The 24,503-nt window shown below is 42.4% G+C and overlaps 1 protein-coding gene across 1 annotated transcript in view; it reads left to right on the forward strand.

The window, feature by feature from the left end:
• LOC124718664 (sonic hedgehog protein-like) overlaps window positions 1-24,503 on the forward strand; it is an 84,096-nt gene that overhangs the window by 53,098 nt on the left and 6,495 nt on the right. The window contains exons 2-3 of the mRNA XM_047244291.1: window positions 19,304-19,485; window positions 21,263-21,406. Of these exons, the coding sequence (XP_047100247.1) occupies window positions 19,304-19,485; window positions 21,263-21,406 (326 nt within the window). The remainder of the gene's footprint in view (window positions 1-19,303; window positions 19,486-21,262; window positions 21,407-24,503) is intronic.

Consider the following 24,503-nt stretch of genomic DNA (forward strand, 5'->3'; position numbering starts at 1 on the left):
CACAGCGCTGAGCTGCAGGCCACCGTCTCTATTCAGGGTTTTTGCGGTAATTTTTATTTCAATAGTTTCCTTTATTAAACTGTCCCAGAAGCCGTTAATAAAAGAAGCGCCCAGGTCTTTGCACGGGGAGTCGCTGCTTTGTTTGGGCTCAACTATTCCTTTCTTTTATTTATGTCAGTATAGAGATAGAATTTGCCGTCACTAGTAACGATGCAGGATGGGAATAGTTGGTGATGTTCACGTGCCCATTGATGACCAGCTATAGTGAACTGAAGTATGCAAAACTCTAACTTGGGTGGGACGAATTGATATTGTGGTGAACGGCATATACCGACCGCGAGAATCGGCTATTCCGTGCTAATAACGCATCTCTGTGTCTTACCAAACGAAAGATTTGTTTTATGGACTCATTGTGAAGGAAATGGAGAGATCGGACTTGTGAGAGGAAGAGAGAGATTGTACTGTTGTGAGACGCCATTATGCTATATATTAAATTTTCAAATAGATTTTTTTTTTTTTGCACAAAATAAAACCCAGTAACTAACATCAAGTATTCAAGGTGTGTGTAACTCCATACCGAAATTAGTTAATTACCACGGTACAGATATTGCGAGACGTAGATCGCTCGGAGGTGAAGTTTGGAACTACAGCGCGAACCTGCATTTTCCACGGTCAGAATTCGTAGACAGATTATCTCCGAATTAATAACCTTTAACTTCCTGAATTGTTGGACCAATCATTCAAACTCGTCAAACAACACAGCATACAGTTGTGCTGAACGATCTGCGTGGCGAGTAAAGGTTTTAGAGGTTTCAGGTGGAGCAGATGACGACGAGGAATTCGGCGAGATCGCCGCTACGGAATACATCTCTTGCTCTCCACTGGTATTTAAAACGAAATATTTATATTTCCCAGCCTTTTAGAAAAGATGAAAGGAAATGAGGAACTAAGTCAATAATTAATAACTAAACCAATAATTAAAATAAGAGTATATATATATATATATATATATATATATATATATATATATATATATATATATATAATAAATACAGGGTGAGCACCAAGTCTTGCCCTGATTATAAAAATATACAACAGAATAACCGTTTGACGTAATAAGTTACATTTGCTGCCGTTACATAGGTTAGTGTTACTAGTTTTTTTTTAAGACCACTACGTTAGTAAACCTCAACGTGTGCTCCCTTGATAGCTCCGAGAATGTCAAGGCTGCATTCCAGTTCCCGCCAGGTGTTTCGTAACATATGTTCTGTCACAGAATTACAGCAGCTTGTATCCTAGCCTTCAGTTCGCCGACGTCAGCAGCTGGTGTGACAAAGACTCTGTCCTTGATGTAGCCCCAGGAAAAAAAGTCAAGGGCGTAATGTCTGGGAGAGCGGGGTGGCCAGGGTGTTGGACCGTTCCTTCCAATCCTCCGATACGGACATTACTGCCAAGGGAGCACACGTCGAGGTTTACTAAGTAAGTGGTCTTAAAAAAAATAAAAAAAAATAAAAACACCTAGTAACACTAACCTATGTAACGGCATCAAATGTAACTTATTACGTCAAACGGTTATTCTGTAATAAATTGTTGTAATCAGGGCAAGACATCGAGCTCACCCTGTAAATAAAGAACATTTTTAATTTACTGACCAATAGTAATATAGTAAACGAACAAGAAGAGATGTACGTATGGCCACCCGCCGATTTTTGTGGTTTTCGTTTAGAGCATGCGGTACCCGATATTTGAACTTTTGCCATTGCATGAAAATGTGGCTAGACAGTGGAATAACCAGAGTTCATCACATTTGGCAGCTCTCGAGTACATTGACGTGGATAATTGTGTATTTATGAGTTTAAATAATGTCCATTAAACTCCAAAAGTCTTCCTGAATGTGGAGAGTCCTTAGAAAATGTAGTCCGTCAACAAAGGAGGTGGCTTACAAAACACTCGTTCGACCTATACTTGAGTATTGCTCATCAGTGTAGGATTGACAGAGGAGATGGAGAAGATCCAAAGAAGAGCGGCGCGTTTCGTCACAGGGTTATTTGGTAAGCGTGATAGCGTAACGGAGATGTTTAGCAAACTCAAGTGGCAGACTCTGCAAGAGAGGCGCTCTGCATCGCGGTGTAGCTCGCTGTCCAGGTTTCGAGAGGGTGCGTTTCTGGATGAGGTATCGAATATATTGCTTCCCCCTTCTTATACGTCCCGAGAAGATCAGGAATGTAAAATTAGAGAGATTCGAGCGCGCACGGAGCCTTTCAGACAGTCGTTCTTCCCGTGAACCATACGCGACTGGAACAGGAAAGGGAGGTAATGACAGTGGCACGTTAAGTGCCCTCCGCCACGTACCGTTGGGTGGCTTGCGGAGTATAAATGTAGATGTAGATGTGGAGAGTCTCTAATGTGAAAACGATCGTCCTTAAAACGAGGAAACCATTTTCTTACAGTATTCTGTCCAACGGCATAACCTCAATACACTGTGCAAATGTTTCCGTCTGCTGCCACCCTCTATTGAACTCAAACGGAAGAATTTGTCGGAAATATTCCGATTACTCCATTTTGCACTCTATTTTCTACTGTCCACACTTCCTCGCCCTATCTGCAAATGATTCAATGACAATATGCAAACTCAAATAGCAAAAATGGCTCTGAGCACTGTGGGACTTAACTGCTGTGGTCATCAGTCCCCTAGAACTTAGAACTACTTAAACTTAGCTAACCTAAGGACATCACACACATCCATGCCCGAGGCAGGATTCGAACCTGCGACCGTAGCGGTCGCGCGGTTCCAGACTGTAGTGCCTCAAATAGCAACAGTGAGCTAGGAATAAAGAATGATAATCGATAAATACCCCCGTAGCAACCGGAACAATGACATTTATACACGAATTTTATTCGCAATTGCAAATATGGATTACCGTCACGTGTATAATAAAATGACGCCGGACCGAGACTCGAACCCACATTTCCCGCTTATCGCGAGCGCAGTCGCCTTACCCTTTCTTTCTTTCTTTTTTTTCTTTTTTTTATCGTTTTGATTGGTCGTTGCGGACGTCACATGACATTCGTTCAAGTTCGTTGTTGATCCTTTCACTCAGTTTTTTTTATTACAGTGGCCAACCAGAACAAATACTCCAAGAACAATTTTAATAAACATTTTTGGAACAGTGATCAAAAATTTTTAAAAATTTTCTTTCAAAAATTCAGTCTTGATCACACCACGTATGCTTCAAGAACATAGGTGGTCTAGTATGATAAAAAATATTATTACTATTATTAGGTTAAATATATTTCAATTCTATCAATTTAAATCTGTATTTCATACTAGAATGTCGTGTTCCCAGTTTGGCACAGCTTTGCCACAGGAGACACGAAAGCGGTCGAAGACGTCCGTCTTTTGGTCGGCTCCTGATCGTTGTCAGGAGGAGGCTAGTTTCTGATTACGCAAAGACTTCTATTACTTGGAAAATAACAACCCGGATTTCTTTACGTAATCAGTATGAATTTTTTAATTACCTAAGGGACCTTTAACAATGAACAGTAAAAAAAATGCATTTGCAAATGAAATCATTAATAAATGGGGCAGCTATGAGTTGTATAGAAGACAAGGGGCGGCCTTCTGTACACGACCAGGATGCCGCAGTATTTTCTGCTGTAGTAAAGGCTGTTTGACATTTATAAAAATAATATGGCATGGAGGATAAAAAAAGTATAAAGGAAAAGAATAGAATAAGAAATCTGGTAAACACTAAATATATTCTAATAATTCTCACAAGCAATTAGAGCTACTTTATAGACAGCATAACTTACATAAGTAATTATCTACCTCTATGGTGCGATCACATTTCAGCCTGTCCTTTACTAGCTCCTATGTTCGCGTTTTTGTCACAAATTACAGTCACTTTTCTCCTTCGTTAAAGACTATTCTTGCACTGTTCAACACCTCCGATAACAATAGCTTGCCGAGTTACAGTTTCGAACATAAATTACTTGAATGTTATTAATTAATAATGTTGTCTGCATGCTGGCAAGACCGCTCACTTTTTTAGCTTAAAGTCGACCTTCTTCACGCTTTCACACCACAAACAGAAGTACATTAAAAAAAATCTGAAGATCTACCAAAGTTTTTTTTTTTACTGTCATCTTTTATTTAGATCGAAGCGGAACGTCGTTCAGCTTCTGTTAAAATGTTTCTTTGACTGCGCAATCGATGTATTAGCGTCCGCGCTAGATGCGCATCTTTACAGTAATGCTAATTATATAAAATAAATGTCTTTCATGTTAATTATATAAAATAAATGTCTTTCAAAGAATATGTCTCATAAGTTGATCATTTAATATACAGATAGTTGAATGCCTTTCCAAGGGTACTCAAAGTTTTCATAGGACGGAAATACCAATAATATTACAGTTGCCGGATTCGGTCATATCACATGAGCATCTTCGAAGGTCTGGTGATGGTCATGTGATATGACCGAAACTGGTCACCAATGTTTTTGAAGCAAACGTGGTGTGATCAAGACCGAATTTTTGAAAGAAAAATTTTTAAAAACGCTAAGACTTTAAGCACGGACCGAATACTCCTCTTCAAGTTTAGTCTGGAATTGGCCTCCTTTTATTTGTTTCTTTTTTTCGTTACGTAGTAACGTAAATCCATTCATAGGAGTTGCTTTGGAGTGGTTCCCGACCAAACGACAAAACTCATTCAGTTCGTTGAGCTGCAGAATCTGGCCTCTTCTTTCAGGTGGTGCGCCAGTGACGCAGCGACTGGGGGGGGTCAGGTCCACCGTGCCAAATGGGTGGTCGAACGGTTCCCGGAAGATGTCGAGACCTCCTCAGCAGTGTTCACTCTCGGGGACAACAGGCAGTGCGCGGGTGGTCTCAGCGCTGAAGGGTTGAACGCACGGGACCCTTTGTGGGCTGTGTTAGCCTCCTGTCCGGGATAATTAGTGCGAGTGGTCAGTTTCCGCGAGGGCAGAGCTCCGTGGGAGGCGCCTGGAGACCTTCAGCTCCCGGGTCCCTGGCCGCGGCACAAAGCGGGTGGCGAGGTGCCCGACCGGATTATCCGTCCGACTATCCCTGGCGGATAGCGGCTCCTGTCCGCCGCGTCGGCAGCTCGTCCGTCTCCCCGTTCCAGGAATACGCGGACTCCTTTTGTCGCGCCTAGCGGTCCCGAAACGGTGCCTGCCCCCCTATCCTCCCACGCCCCACACCTGCCCTCACCTGTTCTCAGCTAATAGTTAACGGGAGGGTAGCTGATGGCGTCCTACATCATCTCGCACTTGACGTCTTAGCAGCAGGAGCTTCATCTTGTTCACCACTCCATTCATCACTTAGACCACGGACACGTACAAACTGCAAACGCCACCACTTATAAACAGACACAGGAAAAAAATCGTTTTAGCTTATGGCTTTTGTATCCCGCCTGACCGGCCGGAGTGGCCGAGCGGTTCTAGGCGCTTCAGTCTAGAACCGCGCGACCGCTACGGTCACAAGGTTCGAGTCATACCTCGGTCATGGATGGGTGTGATGTCCTTAGGTTCTACATCTACGTCTACATTTATACTCCGCAAGCCACCCAACGGTGAGTGGCGGAGGGCACTTTACATGCCACTGTCATTACCTCCCTTTCCAGTTCCAGTTGCGGGAAGAACGACTGCCGGAAAGCCTCCGTACGCGCTCGAATCTCTCTAATTTTACACTCGAGATCTCCTCGGGAGGTATATCTAGGGGGAAGCAATATATTCGATACCTCATCCAGAAACACACCCTCTCGAAACCTGGACAGCACGCTACACCGCGATGCAGAGCGCCTCTCTTGCAGAGTCTGCCACTTGAGTTTGCTAAACATCTCCGTAACGCTATCACGCTTATCAGATAAACCTGTGACGAAACGCACCGCTCTTCTTTGGACCTTCTCTATCGCCTCCGTCAACCCGACCTGGTACGGATCCCACACTGATGAGCAATACTCAAGTATAGGTCGAACGAGTGTTTTGTAAGCCACCTCCTTTGATGATGGACTACATTTTCTAAGGACTCTCCCAATGAATCTCAACCTGGCACCCGCCTTACCAACAACTAATTTTATATGACCATTCCACGTCAAATCGTTCCGTACGCATACTCCCAGATATTTTACTGAAGTAACTCCTACCAGTGCTTGTTCCGCTATCATATAATCATACAATAAAGGATCGTTCTTTCAATGCATTCACAATACATTATATTTGTCTATGTTAAGGGTCAGTTTCCACTCCCTGCACCAAGTGCCTATCCGCTGCAGATCTTCCTGCATTTCGCTGTAATTTTCTAATGCTGCAACTTCTCTGTATATTACAGTATCATCCGCGAAAAGCCGCATGGAACTTCCGACACTATCTACTAGGTCATTTATACACTACTGGCCATCAAAATTGCTACGCCAAGAAGAAATGGAAATGATAAACGGGAATTCATTGGACAAATATATTATACTAGAACTGACATGTGATTACAGTTTCACGCAATTTGGGTGCATAGATCCTGAGAAATCAGTAACCAGAACAACCACCTCTGGCCGTAAGAACGGCCTTGATACGCCTGGGCATTGAGTCAAACAGAGCTTGGATGGCGTGTACAGGTACAGCTGCGCATGCAGCTTCAACACGGTACCACAGTTCATCAAGAGTAGTGACTGGCGTATTGTCACGAGCCAGTTGTTCGGCTACACTTAACCAGATGTTTTCAATTGGTAAGAGATCGGGAGAATGTGCTGGCCAGGGCAGCAGTCGAACATTTTCTGTATCCAGAAAGGCCCGTACAGGACCTGCAAAATACGGTCGTGCATATCCTGCTGAAATGTAGGGTTTCGCAGGGATCGAATGAAGGGTAGAGCCATGGGTCGTAACACATCTGAAATGTAACGTCCACTGTTCAGACTGCCATCAATGCGAACAAGAGGTGACAGAGGCGTGTAACCAATGGCACCCCATACCATCACGCCGGGTGATACGCCAGTATGGCGATGACGAATACACGCTTCCAATGTGCGTTCACCGCGATGTCACCAAAAACGGATGCGACTATCATGATGCTGTAACCAGAACCTGGATTCATCCGAAAAAATGACGTTTTGCCATTCGTGCACCCATGTTCGTCGTTGAGTACACCATCGCAGGCGCTCCTGTCTGTGATGCAGCGTCAAGCGTAACCGCAGCCGTGGCCTCCGAGCTGATAGACCGTGCTGCTGCAAACGTCGTCGAACTGTTCGTGCAGATGGTTGTTGTCTTGCAGACGTCCCTATCTGTTGACTCAGGGATCGAGACGTAGCTGCACGATCCGTTACAGCCTTGCGGATAAGTTGCCTGTCATCTCGACTGCTAGTGATACGAGGTCGTTGGGATCCAGCACCGCGTTCCGTATTACCCTCCTGAACCCAATGATTCCATATTCTGCTAACAGTCATTGGATCTCTACCAAAGCGAGCAGCAATGTTGCGATACGATAAACCGCAATCGCGATAGGCTACAATCCGGCCTTTATCAAATTCGGAAACGTGATGGTATGCATTTCTCCTTCTTACACCAGGCATCACAACAACGTTTCACCAGGCAAACGCCGGTCAACTGCTGTTTGTGTGTGAGAAATCTACTGGAAACTTTTCTCATGTCAGCACGTTACACGTGTCGCCACCGGTGCCATCCTTGTGTGAATGCTCTGAAAAGCTAATCATTTGCGTATCACAGCATCTTCTTCCTGTCGGTTAAATTTCGCGCCTGTAGCACGTCATCTTCGTGGTGTAGCAATTTTAATGGCCAGTAGTGTGTAAATAGACACAGGAAAAAATCGTTTTACTTCATCGCCAAAATCTTTGTTACTTGTTTTACCTACCATATCCAGAAAACTTTTATGACGACTGACTCTGGCCGCGCAAGCCAACGCAATTCTATTGATGTCTTTTCGCTACATTTGATATAATTTTCTGCCAAAGTCGGTGTTGGTTTTGCCAAATTCTATAACTCATTTTGACAAATTCAATCACTCATTTCGTCAAATTCGGTGACTAATTTTGCTAGATTCGGTGACTTATTTTGCCAAATATAATGAACTTTTTGCCGTATATGATGATATGATGATTTATTTGCCAAATATGGTGACTTCTTTGCCAAATATGATGACTGTTTTGCCAAATTGGGTGGCTTTTCTGCCAAATTAAATTACGTTTTCCGCCAGACTCTGTGTTACTTTTTTGCCAATTTGGGTGCTATTTTCTAGCCAGAGTCGGAGTTTTTTTTCCAATGGTGGGGTTACTTTTTTATAAAATTTACAAGTAATTTTTAATCAACCTAGTTGCTACTTTTACCAAATTCGATGTTACATTCTTACCAAATTCCATGCCTTATTTTTGGCAATTTGATCTGACACTTTTGTCAAGTTCGGTGTTTTGTTGTCAGATTCGGTGTTTTGTTGTCAGATTCGGTGTTTTGTTGTCAAATTCGTTTTTTGTCACATTCGGTGCTTTTCGAAAAAATTGGTTTTTTTGGCCAATTTGGTGTTTTTTACCAAATTCCGTGTTGTTTTTGCTAGTTTTGGTGCTATTTTCGTAGTCATATCAAAGTTCATTACACAGGAAATGAACTGTCAGATTAAGGTTATATACAAATCCCACCCTTGAAGACGTCAGAAATGAAAATGCAGTTACAAATAGAAAACTGCCGCAACCAGATTTATAACATTTCTACAGGACTAATTTATAAATTTCCCGATGTTTCGTAAATAATACCGATTTCGCGTTATTTCACTAAAAATCGCTAATTTCGCGTTATTTATCGCATTATCGAATTCGCATACTTTTCCTATTCCTACATAGGCAGTAACTCAGGTGACGGAGGGCCAAGTTCAGAGTTTCCGCCGTTAAAGTACTAAGCGCACTGGCGGCGACAGCTATACTTTTCCTCATTTATACCTGAAATCAAGCACGATTTTAACAGTTGAACGACTTGCATTAGTATTATACATGTGCCTTTACACTTACCCTAATTTCTCCCAAATTCTCAACATTAATCCGATGGTTATCGTTTTTACACTTGGCCAGGTAAAACAGTAACAGTTTGAAACATTGCATTCAGGGCTCATTCTTTTTACAATCGAAAGTTCTTCAGTGAATTCCTGTTTTTGTTGACTCCGAGTTAACAGTCTCCACAGGAGAAGAAGGCAAACTGTCAGTTTACGATACTGCAATACCTGTGTTGTTCCGAATTACGATGCAAAGTTCCTCCGCAGACGCATGTACGAAAATACGAGGGGCGTTTGAAAAGTCCGTGCAAAAATAAAAACTACTTACGTGTTTGGGGTAAACCTTTTTTATTTTTCGACTTAGTCTCCTTTTAGACTCATACACTTCGTCCAACGCTGTTCTAATTTGTTGATTCCTTCCGAATAACTGGAATTGTCCAACTCTGCAAAATAGCTATTAGTTGCTGCAATCACCTCCTCGTTCGAATAAAATCTTTGTCCCACCAGCCATTTCTTCAAATTGGGGATCAAATAATAGTCCGAGGGTGCCAAGTCTGGAGAATCCTATTTCCATTGACTTTGCGACCACAACTGCTGAGGTATGTGCTGGTGCATTGTCGTTATGGAAAAGACCTTTTCTGCGGTCCAATCGCCCTGCATGTCAGCAGGGGACTGTTGGACTGTTCAAGATGGTGGAGCCTCTGTAATGATGTTGGCCTTGTGCAGCTGGAATGATGTGGGACTCTTGACAGGTGACTCGAACGTAAGCATCCTATCTGATCACCTGCATCCATTGGTGTCCATTGTGCATTCTGACGGACTTGAGCAATTCCAGCAGGACAATGCGACACACCACACGACCAGAATGGCTACAGAGTGGCTCCAGAAACACTCTTCTGAGTTTAAATACTTCCGCTGGGCACCAAACTCCCCAGACATAAACATTATTGAGCATATCTGTAACGCCTTGCAACGTGCTGTTTAGAAGAGATCTCCACCCCCTCGTATTCTTAGGTATTTATGGACAGCCCTGCAGGATTCATGGTGTCAAATCCGTCCAAGGTTACTTCAGACATCAGTCGAGTCCGTGCCACGTCGTGTTGCGGTATTTCTGCGTGCTCGCAGGGTCCCTACACGTTATTAGGCAGGTGTACCAGTTTCTTTGTCTGTTCGGAGTATGATCTGTGTATGTTTTGTTTTTCATATGACCATTCCTTTCGTATTCTATTATGTCTATGAAGTTTTCGAAATACACTCCTGGAAATTGAAATAAGGACACCGTGAATTCATTGTTCCAGGATGGGGAAACTTTATTGACACATTCCTGGGGTCAGATACATCACATGATCACACTGACAGAACCACAGGCACATAGACACAGGCAACAGAGCATGCACAATGTCGGCACTAGTACAGTGTATATCCACCCTTCGCAGCAATGCAGGCTGCTATTCTCCCATGGAGACGATCGTAGAGATGCTGGATGTAGTCCTGTGGAACGGCTTGCCATGCCATTTCCACCTGGCGCCTCAGTTGGACCAGCGTTCGTGCTGGACGTGCAGACCGCGTGAGACGACGCTTCATCCAGTCCCAAACATGCTCAATGGGGGACAGATCCGGAGATCTTGCTGGCCAGGGTAGTTGACTTACACCTTCTAGAGCAAGTTGGGTGGCACGGGATACATGCGGACGTGCATTGTCCTGTTGGAACAGCAAGTTCCCATTGCCGGTCTAGGAATGGTAGAACGATGGGTTCGATGACGGTTTGGATGTACCGTGCACTATTCAGTGTCCCCTCGACGATCACCAGTGGTGTACGGCCAGTGTAGGAGATCGCTCCCCACACCATGATGCCGGGTGTTGGCCCTGTGTGCCTCGGTCGTATGCAGTCCTGATTGTGGCGCTCACCTGCACGGCGCCAAACACGCATACGACCATCATTGGCATCAAGGCAGAAGCGACTCTCATCGCTGAAGACGACACTTCTCCATTCGTCCCTCCATTCACGCCTGTCGCGACACCACTGGAGGCGGGCTGCACGATGTTGGGGCGTGAGCGGAAGACGGCCTAACGGTGTCCGGGACCGTAGCCCAGCTTCATGGAGACGGTTGCGAATGGTCCTCGCCGATACCCCAGGAGCAACAGTGTCCCTAATTTGCTGGGAAGTGGCGGTGCGGTCCCCTACGGCACTGCGTAGGATCCTACGGTCTTGGCGTGCATCCGTGCGTCGCTGCGGTCCGGTCCCAGGTCGACGGGCACGTGCACCTTCCGCCGACCACTGGCGACAACATCGATGTACTGTGGAGACCTCACGCCCCACGTGTTGAGCAATTCGGCGGTACGTCCACCCGGCCTCCCGAATGACCACTATACGCCCTCGCTCAAAGTCCGTCAACTGCACATACGGTTCACGTCCACGCTGTCGCGGCATGCTACCAGTGTTAAAGACTGCGATGGAGCTCCGTATGCCACGGCAAACTGGCTGACACTGACGGCGGCGGTGCACAAATGCTGCGCAGCTAGCGCCATTCGACGGCCAACACCGCGGTTCCTGGTGTGTCCGCTGTGCCGTGCGTGTGATCATTGCTTGTACAGCCCTCTCGCAGTGTCCGGAGCAAGTATGGTGGGTCTGAAACACCGGTGTCAATGTGTTCTTTTTTCCATTTCCAGGAGTGTAGTATTTATTTATAAAGCCTGTGTGTTCATTTAGAATTTCCTGTGTATAGTGTCTTGTGAGAATATATATTTCCAGATCTTCGAGAATATTCATAGTAAATCCTTCCGGTATTCTCTATAATACAGGGTGATTCAAAAAGAATACCACAACTTTAGGAATTTAAAACTCTGCAACGACAAAAGGCAGAGCTAAGCACTATCTGTCGGCGAATTAAGGGAGCTATAAAGTTTCATTTAGTTGTACATTTGCTCGCCATTTCAGACAATAAAGTTTTTGGTCCCTTTTTCTTCGAAGGTGCTACTGTAACTGGACTACAGTATCTGGAGATGTTAGAGAATTGGCTGTTCCCTCAGCTCGAACAAGAAGCACAACAATTCATATTTCAGCAGGATGGAGCGCCACCACATTGGCACTTATCTGTCCGTAACTACCTGAACGTCAACTACGCGAGGCGATGGTCGGCCGCCAGGCAGCCCGTGACAGAGCACTTCATCACTGGCCTCCAAGAAGCCCTGATCTTACCCCCTGCGATTTTTTCTTATGGGGGTATGTTAAGGATATGGTGTTTTGGCCACCTCTCCCAGCCACCATTGATGATTTGAAACGAGAAATAACAGCAGCTATCCAAACTGTTACGCCTGATATGCTACAGAGAGTGTGGAACGAGTTGGAGTATCGGGTTGATATTGCTCGTGTGTCTGGAGGGGGCCATATTGAACATCTCTGAACTTGTTTTTGAGTGAAAAAAAACCTTTTTAAATACTCTTTGCAATGATGTACAACAGAAGGTTATATTATGTTTCTTTCATTAAATACACATTTTTAAAGTTGTGGTATTCTTTTTGAATCACCCTGTATTTCTAATGCAGTTTCAATTTTCTCGTCTTTGTGGCGTTGAGTTTTCGCAGAATATGCCGCTTCTGGAATATACAAAATCATCTGTGACGATTTTAAATGCCAACATTTTTAGCTTAGGCATTACCGTGACTTACTGACATTAAATGAAACAACAAGTTTACTGTTACCAGTAAACTTGTTGTTTCATTTAATTTAATCTGTGACGATTGCAACAACTTCTGTATTGGCCAAATCGAACGAACTAGAAACAGTTATACTAATCTGTGAAGCAGGTATCTACACTTGAAAACTCAACACCACAAAACCGAGAAAATTGAAACTGCGTTTGTGGGTAGATATCCTGTGAAGATGGTTAGCGATGGAAACCGGTAAATATTGATGTTCAAATAAAAATAAGCTGATGGTTAAATTGGGTGTTTTCAACTACCTATAGGCTGTTGCATGTCACCTAATCAAAACATTATAGAAAACTTGACATCTGGCATAGGGAGCAAAAAAGAGAAAAAGTGTTTGAGAATCTTTTTCATTTGCCATGACGACAGAACTACGACAAGACGCAGTGATACAAGGGAAAAACAAAGAAACATGCATTTTCCTTGCGTCATAACGTTTCATGCGACGAAACTTAATCACCGTTTTCCGCCGTCGTGAAGCGTATACATTGCGCCGCATCTTATAGCAAAAGAAAATAGCTTTGAATTTTTTACAAACTTGGTCTCTTTTTGTGTATTTCTATAGAGTTGCAAAGAATTCATATCATTACTGTAGATTGCCACCCTAATGTACTTGATAAATAATAACTGAAACTGGAAAATGTTTTTAATTTAATTTAGATTCTCGGGAAGTTCAGTTTCGATAGTAGAGAAACTAAATGAGAGCAGAACCTCTTGAAGAAACCGTGGCGAGCGCCTGCGTACGTTCTCTTAGGCTGACCGCAGCACAGTACTGTTGTATGTATTGCCTACTCAAGCTCTTGCAGGCGCCACATACCGTACATTTTATCGGGCGCGCAGAACTGCAATCACTCAAGATCTCAGCCATTTCCTAGATATTTAAAGCGGATTCATAGTTAAGTGTTGCTTTTTTAAGCCTTTTAGAGGTGTAGGAATTTTAGAAATACCGTTGCAAAAAATATGAACAGTATTATCAGAGGGCAGCAAAGAGCCTTAACAAATTGAGATTTTACTAGGGGATTATAGACTGGCGCCATACTTCGTGCTCAGAGAATTTCAGAGTCAGTTCACGCACATTATTTTTCTAAATCAGTGCGACGCAAGTGTCAGGAAAAGTAAAAAAAATCGTCTGCGATGATTTAAAGACATCAATTCAAGCACTGTTAAATGCCAAACAATTCGATTATTGTAGCAGAATCATTATTGGCTGATCGCGTAGCATGCAAGCTTTGTATTAGTAATGTCCCTGGTTGTTTTCTCGTGGTAGCCTTTTTTTACTTTTACATAAATTTTATATTTATTATCAGATGGAAATATTACTTATGAAATATTAAATCATATTTAAAATAAGATTGATCTTTTCCATTTTAGTTACTAAATGCGAAGGTTGATTTGGACACTACAGTACTTTCTGTAACAGGCATGATGCTAGTGAGTATTGGTGTGCTGTTGCCTTCGTCTGGCGTCTGAAATGACTTACACAGCGAGTTACAGTACGGGGACCTATAATTTAGCTTGGATTCCCAATCACAATGCTAGTAATTGCATGAAAATACGAGGATTCACAACCAATTAAAAATTGGTAGAAAAATGGGAAACACCGAGACCGAGCATACACACACAAAAGCGCACACACACACACACACACACACATGTATATATATATATATAGGGTGGTCCATTGATCGTGGCCGGGTCAAATATCTCACGAAATAAGCGTCAAACGAAAAAACTACAAAGAATGAAACTTGTCTAGCTTGAAGGGGGAAACGGAAGGCGAACTACTCGCTGTTGAGAGGAATTTCGTTACACGTATTACCAAATGCGTTGACGTTGACGGACATCATTTTGAGCACTTATTGCATTAATGTGGTTCAAATGGTTCAAATGGCTCTGAGCACTATGCGACTCAACTGCTGAGGTCATCAGTCGCCTAGAACTTAGAACTAATTAAACCTAACTAACCTAAGGACAGCACACAACACCCAGCCATCACGAGGCAGAGAAAATCCCTGACCCCGCCGGGAATCGAACCCGGGAACCCGGGCGTGGGAAGCGAGAACGCTACCGCACGACCATTAATGTGGTATCTACAGGTAATCACGCTGTAACAGCATGCGTTCTCAGAAATGATAAGTTCATAAAGGTACATGTATCACATTGGAACAACAGAAATAAGATGTTCAAACGTACCTGCGTCGTGTATTTTAATTTAAAAAACCTGCGTGTTACCAACTGTTCGTCTAAAATTGTGAGCCGTGTATTTGTGACTATTACAGCGCCATCTATCACAAAGCGAAAAAAGTGGTCCAACTAAAACATTCATATTTCTTTACGTACTACACGAATATGTAATAAAAATAGGGGTTCCTATTTTTAAAAAAAACACAGTTGATATCCGTCTGACCTACGGCAGCGCAATCTAGCGGGCCAACCATAGCGCCATCCGGTTTCCCCCTTCAAGATAGACGAGTTTCGTTCTTTGTAGTTTTTTCGTTTGATGCTTATTTCGGGAGATATTTGGCCCGGTCACTATCAATGGACCACCATATATATATATATATATATCCACTTAAACGTTTCAGCGCAAATATCTGTAGAAAAACAACAAACATTGAACAACGATTTTCGCGTGAATGTATGTAAGGCAGGGGCTCATGAAAGAAATCACTATCTAACATTCCAAAAGGTAAGCAAATATTTTTTCAACACAGCCCCATCCTTTGTTATGCCAGCATCGCTTGGATTTCCACCCCTCCCCGGTTCTATAAAGCCCTCCAAATCCTCGAACGCCATGCACTCCGCCTCGCCTTCCGCATCCGCCTTCTGTCCCCCACGCGCATCCTCTATGACCTCATCCCCTTCCCCCACCTTCTCCTTTTCCTTGAACACATCCACACACTATATATTGTTCGCCGCCTTGATCCCCCTTACCCCCTGGTGTCTCCCTTCCTCTCCATTCCCAACCAGTTGCCGCGCCTTTACCGTTGTGTCCCTCCCTCTCTCCATCTCCACACCCTCCATCTCCTTTCCCAACACAACTTCCACCGTCTACCACTCCCGGATGATGAGCTTCGCCCTGACATCTACCCTTCCTACCAACTCTAGCCCCCTCTTCCCGCCCCCTCCTCAGGGCTCCCTCTCCTCCCCCTCCCTCCTTCTGAGCGGATTTCCCCTCCTACTCCCCGTCCATCTCTTGTGCCTTCTTTCAGTGTCTCTGCGCTCCCTCCTGCCCTGTCTTCCCTTTTCCTCTCCCGCCCCATGTGTCTCCTGCCTCTTCGTGAACCCACGGTTGCCCCTCCTCTCTTCATCCCGCCGCTTCCTCAGCTGCCCCATGCTCTCCCCTCCTTTTCCATCCTCTCTGACCTTTCCTTCGGCAGGTCCCACCTGGTAGTTTTACTCTTCGTCATGTGTGCTGCTAGTGGGTTTTAAGTGTGTTGTTTCAGAGTGTTTTTAATACTGTGGCCGACTTTTAACCTCTGCATGCGCATTCAGTGTGTGTTTCAAGCATCGCCAACTGTGTTTTTTAACTTTCTGGTGACTTTTTTAACTGTCTCCCATGAACGTCTACATGTCCATGTCTTTTTACCTCCATTTTCTCCCCTTACTCTGTTTTATGTTCCCCTTTTTTATCTCCTTATGTATGTATCATTTTATTCTTGTTTTAGTTGTCGTGTCTCTCGGCTGAAGAGCGGCGGATTGTGCCGCTGACAGCCCTCCCCTGCCCATATGGGGCAGGGGAATGAAATCACAATAAAGAAAAAAGAAAAATTTCAACACAAACTTATTTTTCCTCGAATAGACACCCCGTGTCATTTCTTGCGTAAGCAATAACACGAAAAAGCATAAAAAGAATGGCGTTGATTGCATCGCAATACGTCAATTACATTCCGAGAATGCAAAGTGAAGTTGACGTTTGAAATAAATGAAACGCGCCGCTATTGCACACCCCCAGATGCAAGTGTGAACCCTACGTTGCTCGTAACCGCGGTGTGACTGACGTATGTAATCTTACTTTCAGTGTTATCAGGAGGACTGAAAGTAATAATAAGGTTTTGCTGCCACACACATAACGGTTTACCTCTTGTGTGTGCTATTTACTTTCGTGCACTCTACAGAGCGCTACCGATCAGTGTACTAACCTAACAGTTCTCAAATCGATGGATAGGATTGGCTAATCCTGTTCAGAGATTTCCCATGTGGTCGCCAAAGCTCATCCTCATTAACTTTTTTATCTGAGAACATGTGAAAACTGGGTGTATAAGAAGTTTCAAAGAACAATTGACAACATGAAAGCCCGTATTACCGCTGCATGTGCCGCAATAGCACCAGAAACACTGACAGCAGTGAGTCGATCAGTGTTGGACCCTACACAGTGGTGTTCCCATTCAAATGGCGATCTCTCCGAACATAACATTGTAATGTTTCTGCTGTGAGAAATGTGTCTTTCTGAGAAGACGTATGCTGGCCGTTGTGGCCGAGCGGTTCTAGGCGCTTCAGTCCGGAACCGCGTGACTGCTTCGGTCGCAGGCTCGAATCCTGCCTCGGGCATGGATGTGTGTGCTGTCCTTAGGTTAGTTAGGTTTAAGTAGTTCTAAGTTCTAGGGGACTGATGACCTCAGATGTTAAGTCCCATAGTGCTCAGAGCTATTTGAACCACTTTTTTTTTTTGAGAAGACGTATGTTTGTTTGTAGACGCTATTGTACGTTTATGTAGTGGTTTCATCATGTGTAAAAGTTCAGTGGTAACATAATCATTAAAAATATTCAGGGACAATGTCTTGCACGTGTTAGGAACCATTATTTAACTGATGTACAACTATGGTTTACCCCTCTGTTAGATCCTTAATTATGTTTAGTCTGGCCGGTGATATTGGATATCTTGTTACCGTGATGTCCTTTCTATTACTGTAACAAAAATCAATAAAACACGAACGGCCACGCGGAGTGACCGCGCGGTTTGAGGCGCCATGTCACGGATTGCGCGGCGCCTCCCGCCAGAGGTTCGAGTCGTCCCTCGGGCATGGGTGTGTGTGTTTTGTTCTTAGCATAAGTTAATTTAAGTGGTGTAAGTCTAGGGACCGATGACCTGAGCAGTTTGGTCCCTTAGGAATTCACTCATATTTAAATTTAAATAAATCACGAACGAGTAAACCCTTTCCTTATTTTTCGTTGTATGTGACTGGACATCTGCATTGTTTCCAGTAAATAGCAGTAAATACAGCGTTTGTCGCGTTGTAGTACGCCATTATGGGTAACGCGGGGTTCACGCTTTCATCTCTGGATGTTCAATAGCGGCGCGTTTCGTTTATTTCAAGCGTCAACTTCGCTTTGCAATATCTCTGGATGTAATTGACGTATTGTGATGCAACCAACGCCATTCTCTTTCTGACTTTTCATGTTACCGATTGCGTAAGAAATAATACTGAACGTCTATTTTAAAAAAAAATAAATAAATAAATTTGTGTTGAAAATAATATTTGCTTACGTTTTAGAATGTCTCATAGTATTTACTTTCATGAGCGCGCAAAGTCGTTTTTCAGTATCTGTCGTTGTTCCAGAACTATTTGTGCTGAAACGTTTAAGTGTGCCACCTCGTCTATATACGGTGGTCAGGAAATGTCTGAAACCTTTGTAGGGATGTTGCAGGACAGGTTGTACTGAGACTGAAATGTTAAGAAAAAAATTAGATTCGTTGCGCCGTTTCCGAGCGATTCAGCATTGCAATTAGCCAATCGGGGCGTCGCGCGCTCACATTCCTTTTTTTTTTTTTTTTTTGTCAGCTGAAACTTGAATTCGCGCTCGCAATGACCTGATTGGAAAACTTCAGGCTAAATAACTCGGAAACGGCTCTACATATCGAATTTTTTTCGTAACATTTATGTCTCAGTACAGCCTGCTCTGCGACATCCCTACAAGCGTTTCAGACATTTCCTGATCAACATGTATATGTATGTACATACCAAATTTTAATTTTTTCATTTCATTGGTATTTAGAAATAAAATATTTTTTGTAATTTGTAATTTACGCCACTCAGAAATCTTCTAATATTCAATGGTCATATTTTCGAGTATTCAGTATCCAGTAAATTGACGTCTGGGCACTATGTATTAAATATAGTACAGATGAAGAAGTGTTAGAGCCAATCATTATCCGACAGATGATATCAGTAAGCTGATTTTGATGTTTATTTTGTTACGCAGTTAATCCTGTGTCGCCTGTGAGATGTCACGACACACCCAACCCATTGGGGAGGAGAGTTTTGCCCAGGTGGAGGCTCTGATTCGAAACTGCTAGACCTGAAGCTGTAACAGTGGTTTCATGTCCTGCCCATCTCTCAAATACACGGAAAAAGAGGACCACTTCCTTACTACCCAATTCAGTGGATGCTCTAATATTTGGTGCAGTGGGAAGTACCCTCTGCCATGTTCTTCATAGTGGTTTGCAGAATATTAATGTAAATTTCTGGGGGGGAGGGTCCAAATTTTTCTGTAATTTTATGTTATGTGTATAAAGTATGCTCATATTAATCTTGTGTCACGTTCTGCTACCTAAAGCTATTTACAATAACAAAACCATAACAAATATCTGCAGAGTCATCGCAGGCAGCGCGCTCTGGTGGCTGCTTCCCGGGCGACGCGACGGTGCTGCTCTCTGATGGGCAGCGGCTGCCACTGCGGCGGCTTCGTGTAGGCCAGCGCGTGCAGGCAGTTGACCTGGAGAGTGGCCAGACACTCTTCTCGGAGGTCATCCTCTTCCTAGACCGCAGCCCTAATGTGAGTATCCATCTCACTACAATGCTCACTCTTTATATGATTATCTTCGAAACTCATTAACATGATTCATTCTGCAGGAGAAACAGTGTATCAATAATTGTGCACTAGTTAGCATACAAATCATACCGTATTACCCAATAGTCATGACTCTGCAATGAGAAACTGCAATTTGTATTTAGAAATGCGTCATATCTTACCTCATGTGGATCACATATATGTAATTATCACTTTGCTATCTCTACTACCCTACAATAGCACTGAAAAATATTTTTTTTTTTGCGTAGAAAAGAGGAAAAGGAATAGCAAATCTTAAAGGAAAGAGAACAAATGAGGTGTAAGTGTAAGAAGAGCAGGAAGTAAGTTACATAAGAAATGTAACAATGTAACCAATAGATTGGGAAGATAGATCACAAATAGTAAAAATAAAGAGAGGGAGATAGGGGCATATAATGACAAACTGAGAAAGAATGAAATACGAAGGGAAAGAAGAAAAATAGGTTATAGAACTAAGGAAGGAAATAGGAAACACAAAAGAAAGAGTCAATAAAGCAGAAGACATAGAGATAGCAGGCATAGCAGGCAAAAGAAAGAGGTAAGAAAAATGAAAATATTAAGAAGAATAAAGGAACAAAAAAGAAATAACTAGAAAGAGAAGGAGGTATAACAGAGAGGGAGATTGATGCAGAGAAGAAATAAGTAAAGAAGGAGGAGGACATTAGCGTTTAACATCTCATTAACAATGAGGTCATTAGAGACAGAGCACAAGCTCAAGTTACAGAAGGATGGAGAAGTAAAGTGGTCACGCCATTTCGAAGGAACCCTCCAAGCATTTGCCTTACATATTTTAGGGAAATCACAGAAAACCTAAATCAGAATGGCCGGACGTGGGTTTAAACCATCGTCCTCCTGAATGCGAGTCCAGTGTGCTAATCACTGCATTGCCCCTCTCAGTAAAAACAAATGAATTATGTCTGGAACGAGAAATGGTCAGACAGGCTGCAAGACGAGAAAGGAGCAAAAACGGAGTAATGAAAATAAACATAGAAAAATATACGCAAAAGAGAAGGGAATCTCCGCAGAGTTGAATTAAGAGTGTGAAAAGAGAACTGAAAGATATTAGAAAACAGAAGGAAGGAAATGAACTTGCAAAGAAAGCAATGGAGGGATTGAGATGAAGATGGGAAAAAAGAGTCTAAGAATAAAGAAGAGAGAAATGAGAGAGAATGAATTAAAAAAGGAAGGAGTAAGGGAAGAAATAGAGGTTTGAGAAGGAAATGAATAGTACAAAGAGAAAGAGAAAAAGGATAAAAGAGAAATAAGTATGTGGGATCAAAAGTAATAAAAGAGAAAAGAAAGTAATTAAATGGTATGGAAGGTGATTGAGATGGAAAAGAGACTGGATAAGAAGCAGAGTCAAAAGGTATAGAGAAAAGGTGAATTCAGAGAGAGAAGAATAAAAGAAGAAAGTACATAAGGAAAGTTAGCTTCATGCAGAAGAAGTAGAAGAAGAGCAAAGGGAAAAGAAAGGGACAAGGAGTGCGCCACATGATGGTAAGGATTGATAAGGACAGAGCAGAAAGAGAATGACATGGTAGGAACAAAGAGGTAGTCGAGAATATAAGAAAGAACGAGTGACACTGGTAAGAGAAGGAAATAGAACATAGAAAGTTAAAAGGAAAGGCCAGAAAGAGATAGGGGGAGGGGGAGGATGTAATATTTCCCATGTACACACCTTATTCCTTGTTCCTACTGCTCACGTGCACCATTCTGTTTGCAGGAGGAGCGACCGTTCTTGCGGCTGTCCCTGGCATCCGGCAGTGCCCTGCTGGTGACACCAGCTCACCTACTGCCCGTGGACAGGGGCTCGAGAGGTGTGCAGCAAGTCTTCGCCGGCAGCGTGCGCCCGGGAGACCGTCTCTTTGTAAGTTTCCTGCTCTCTGCACCGGTTAATTCCAATGCCAGTTTACCCATTCCTGCACCCAAGTCCACACCGTACACTTCATATCAGATCTTTCCACACGTTTGTATGCTCCACCCAGATGATGGGACCAGACTGGCTCACCATCACCAATTTTGCCCAAATTTTTGGTGTATGCAGGGCTTGGCTCAAAATGAAAGTGACACAAAAGGGAGTATTTAGAGGAAATAACATTTTCGACATGACTCAGGTCAGGTATGAGGCATTTATAATAGCTTAGTGTCCAGGCAGCAGTTGGCATGGTATAACAAGTACAGAATTATAATCAGATAGTGATAGGGTTGAGCCTTCTATGGAGCCTGTTATTTTCTTTCTTCTTTGTTATTTTCAATATTTATTTTAATCACACTCAAAATAAACTGAAATAATGTTTAATATATATTTTGCGTTAATGTTTTCATAAAAGCATCACATGGAAATGCAAAGGAAAATTTGGGATGCACAGGAACGGATTTCTTCTATTAATTGGCTTGTGGAGGGACAAAAAAATCCACTGTTATGAGATTTTTCAAGATAAAGGGTTTCCATCATGTAAGATTAAAGAGAATCCCCTCAAATGCATTCCACTGCTGCAACCATACAATGTCTATTTTTTGTTATGTAAAGAATTTGATCAAAACACTAGAAAACTGGTCTTGTCTCATCATCTACATCTACATACATACTCTGCAATCCATCATACGGTGCGTGGCGGAGGGTACCTCGTACCACAACTAGCATCTTCTCTCCCTGTTCAACTCCTAAACAGAACGAGGGAAAAATGACTGCCTATATGCCTCTGTACGAGCCCTAATCTCTCTTATCTTATCTTTGTGGTCTTTCCGCAAAATATAAGTTGGCGGCAGTAAAATTGTTCTGCAGTCAGCCTCAAATGCTGGTACTCTAAATTTCCTCACTAGCGATTCATGAAAAGAACACCTCCTTTCCTCTAGAGACTCCCACCCGAGTTTCTGAAGCATTTCCTTAACACTCGCATGATGCTCAAACCTACCAGCAACAAATCTAGCAACCAGCCTCTAAATTGCTTCTATGTCCTCCCTCAATCCGACCTGATATGGATCCCAAACGCTCAAGAAAGAGAGAAAGAGAAATTGCACCCTTAGAAGACTACATCAAAAAAATTCCTTTCTACATCACCAGCTATCCTCATGAGTACTTTGTAACATGGTGTGTTTGGTGACGTTTGCTGCCAACCTACTTGATGAAAGTAACAGAAACTTTAAAACAAACATGCAATTGTAAAAAGGCAGCATTTGTAACACGTGCAAGATGCCAAGATAATTACTGCTTCCCCTGTTTTTAGAGTGAATGCAACCCCCACACATGAAAATCAACAACTGTAAAATAATAAAATTATCTAATTTTATGTACAAAATCATTGTGTACATCTTACTGCCCCTTACTGGGAATGTTCGAATCACAAGTTTTTGCAGTGCTTTTCCTCTTCATGCTTCTTATGGAAATATTAATAACAACATTGTTGTGAACATAGTTTCAGCTTGCTTGCAATGTAATAAATGTAAAAACTGAAAATTAAAATTAAAAGAAAGTTTCCACATTGGGACTCGACCTCACAACCCTTCATTTACCATTGTGTACTATTTCTGCATGCCAGCTTCAGCCTGCAAGCTACGCTGATGAAAATGGCTCATGCTTCCCATAACCCACTCCAAAAATCCATCTGGAGCTCTCACTTCTCCCACTTTTATTTCTGGCCAAGCCCTGCACGTACCACAAATTTGGATGAAATTGACGACGAAAAGTTGGCGCAGTGTAGGATACACCACCTAGTTGGCACATAGCAATACATTTTCACTCTGCAGTGGAGTGTGTGCTGATTTGAAACTTAAGGGCAGATTAAAACTGTGTGCCAAATCAGAGTCAAACCTGAGCTGAGACCTTTGCCTTTGACAGGCAAGTGCGCTACTGACTGAACTATCAAAGCACGACTCACGATCCACAAACAGGATTTCACTTCTGCCAGTACCACGTAGTGGATCATGTACTGCACTTGCATAGATTTGTTATTTGTTATTCATTGAGCATCCATTTTGTCATATACAATGATATAGGAGTTGTCATGTTACATTATATGAGTTTGTAATTATACAGTAAATTAATAACATAGGCCTACGGTGGTAAAACATATATAAATATATATCTCGTGCAGCATATAGTAGAGAATAACGAAACAAACAATCATTAATTATTTATAGAGCATACTATTTTCATACATTTGTTTTTCATATATGACTTATCATTATAATTGACCACTTTAGTAGGGAATAACAGAACAAACAATAATTAATTAATTATAGTGTGTACAGGCAGACTATTTTCATAGATTTGTTCAAATATGAATTATCATTATCATTGACCACTATGTCACTATGTTCTGAAAATCCATGTACTCTGTAACACTGTAAAAACATTCTCTTAATAACATTTTTAAGCTCATTTTTAAAAATGTAAAACTTTTCTATCTTAAGGGAAGAGCACTAAAAAGGATTTTGGGGTGATATATTGCACTTTTGTGATATTGGCCTGTTTTGTGTGTTTCTCTGTGGAAATCATTCCTGTGTCTTGTTGGGTAGTCATGGCACTCACTATTTAAAGAAGAAAATTGGGGATGAGATTTGAAAAAGCAGGTACTTTCGTAGATATATAAAGACGGAAGTGACATTATTTGAAATTCTTTGAAAATTTCCCTGCAGGCTCTCTTGGTTCAGCCCCTTTCATTATTCTTAATGCTCATTTTTGAATAATGAATGACCGGTTTGCCAGACTTGAATTACCCCAAAATAAGACACCATACCGCAATAGACTATGCATAAGAGCATGATAAGCACATATTACAGTTTTTTCACTGCAGCAGTTTTTCAGCATTCTGAGTATGTAGCAGCATTTACTTAGCTTTTTATTGAGCATTTCAATATGTTTATTCCACTTTAGACGCTCATCTAGCCAGATACCTAAAAATTTTGTGTTTGAAGTTCGTAAAATCTTCTGTTCACCAAGTTTCAAAACTATATTGGGCTTT

The sequence above is a fragment of the Schistocerca piceifrons genome, chromosome 10, assembly GCF_021461385.2.
Source record: "Schistocerca piceifrons isolate TAMUIC-IGC-003096 chromosome 10, iqSchPice1.1, whole genome shotgun sequence".
In the NCBI taxonomy this organism is placed as follows: Eukaryota; Metazoa; Arthropoda; class Insecta; order Orthoptera; family Acrididae; genus Schistocerca; species Schistocerca piceifrons.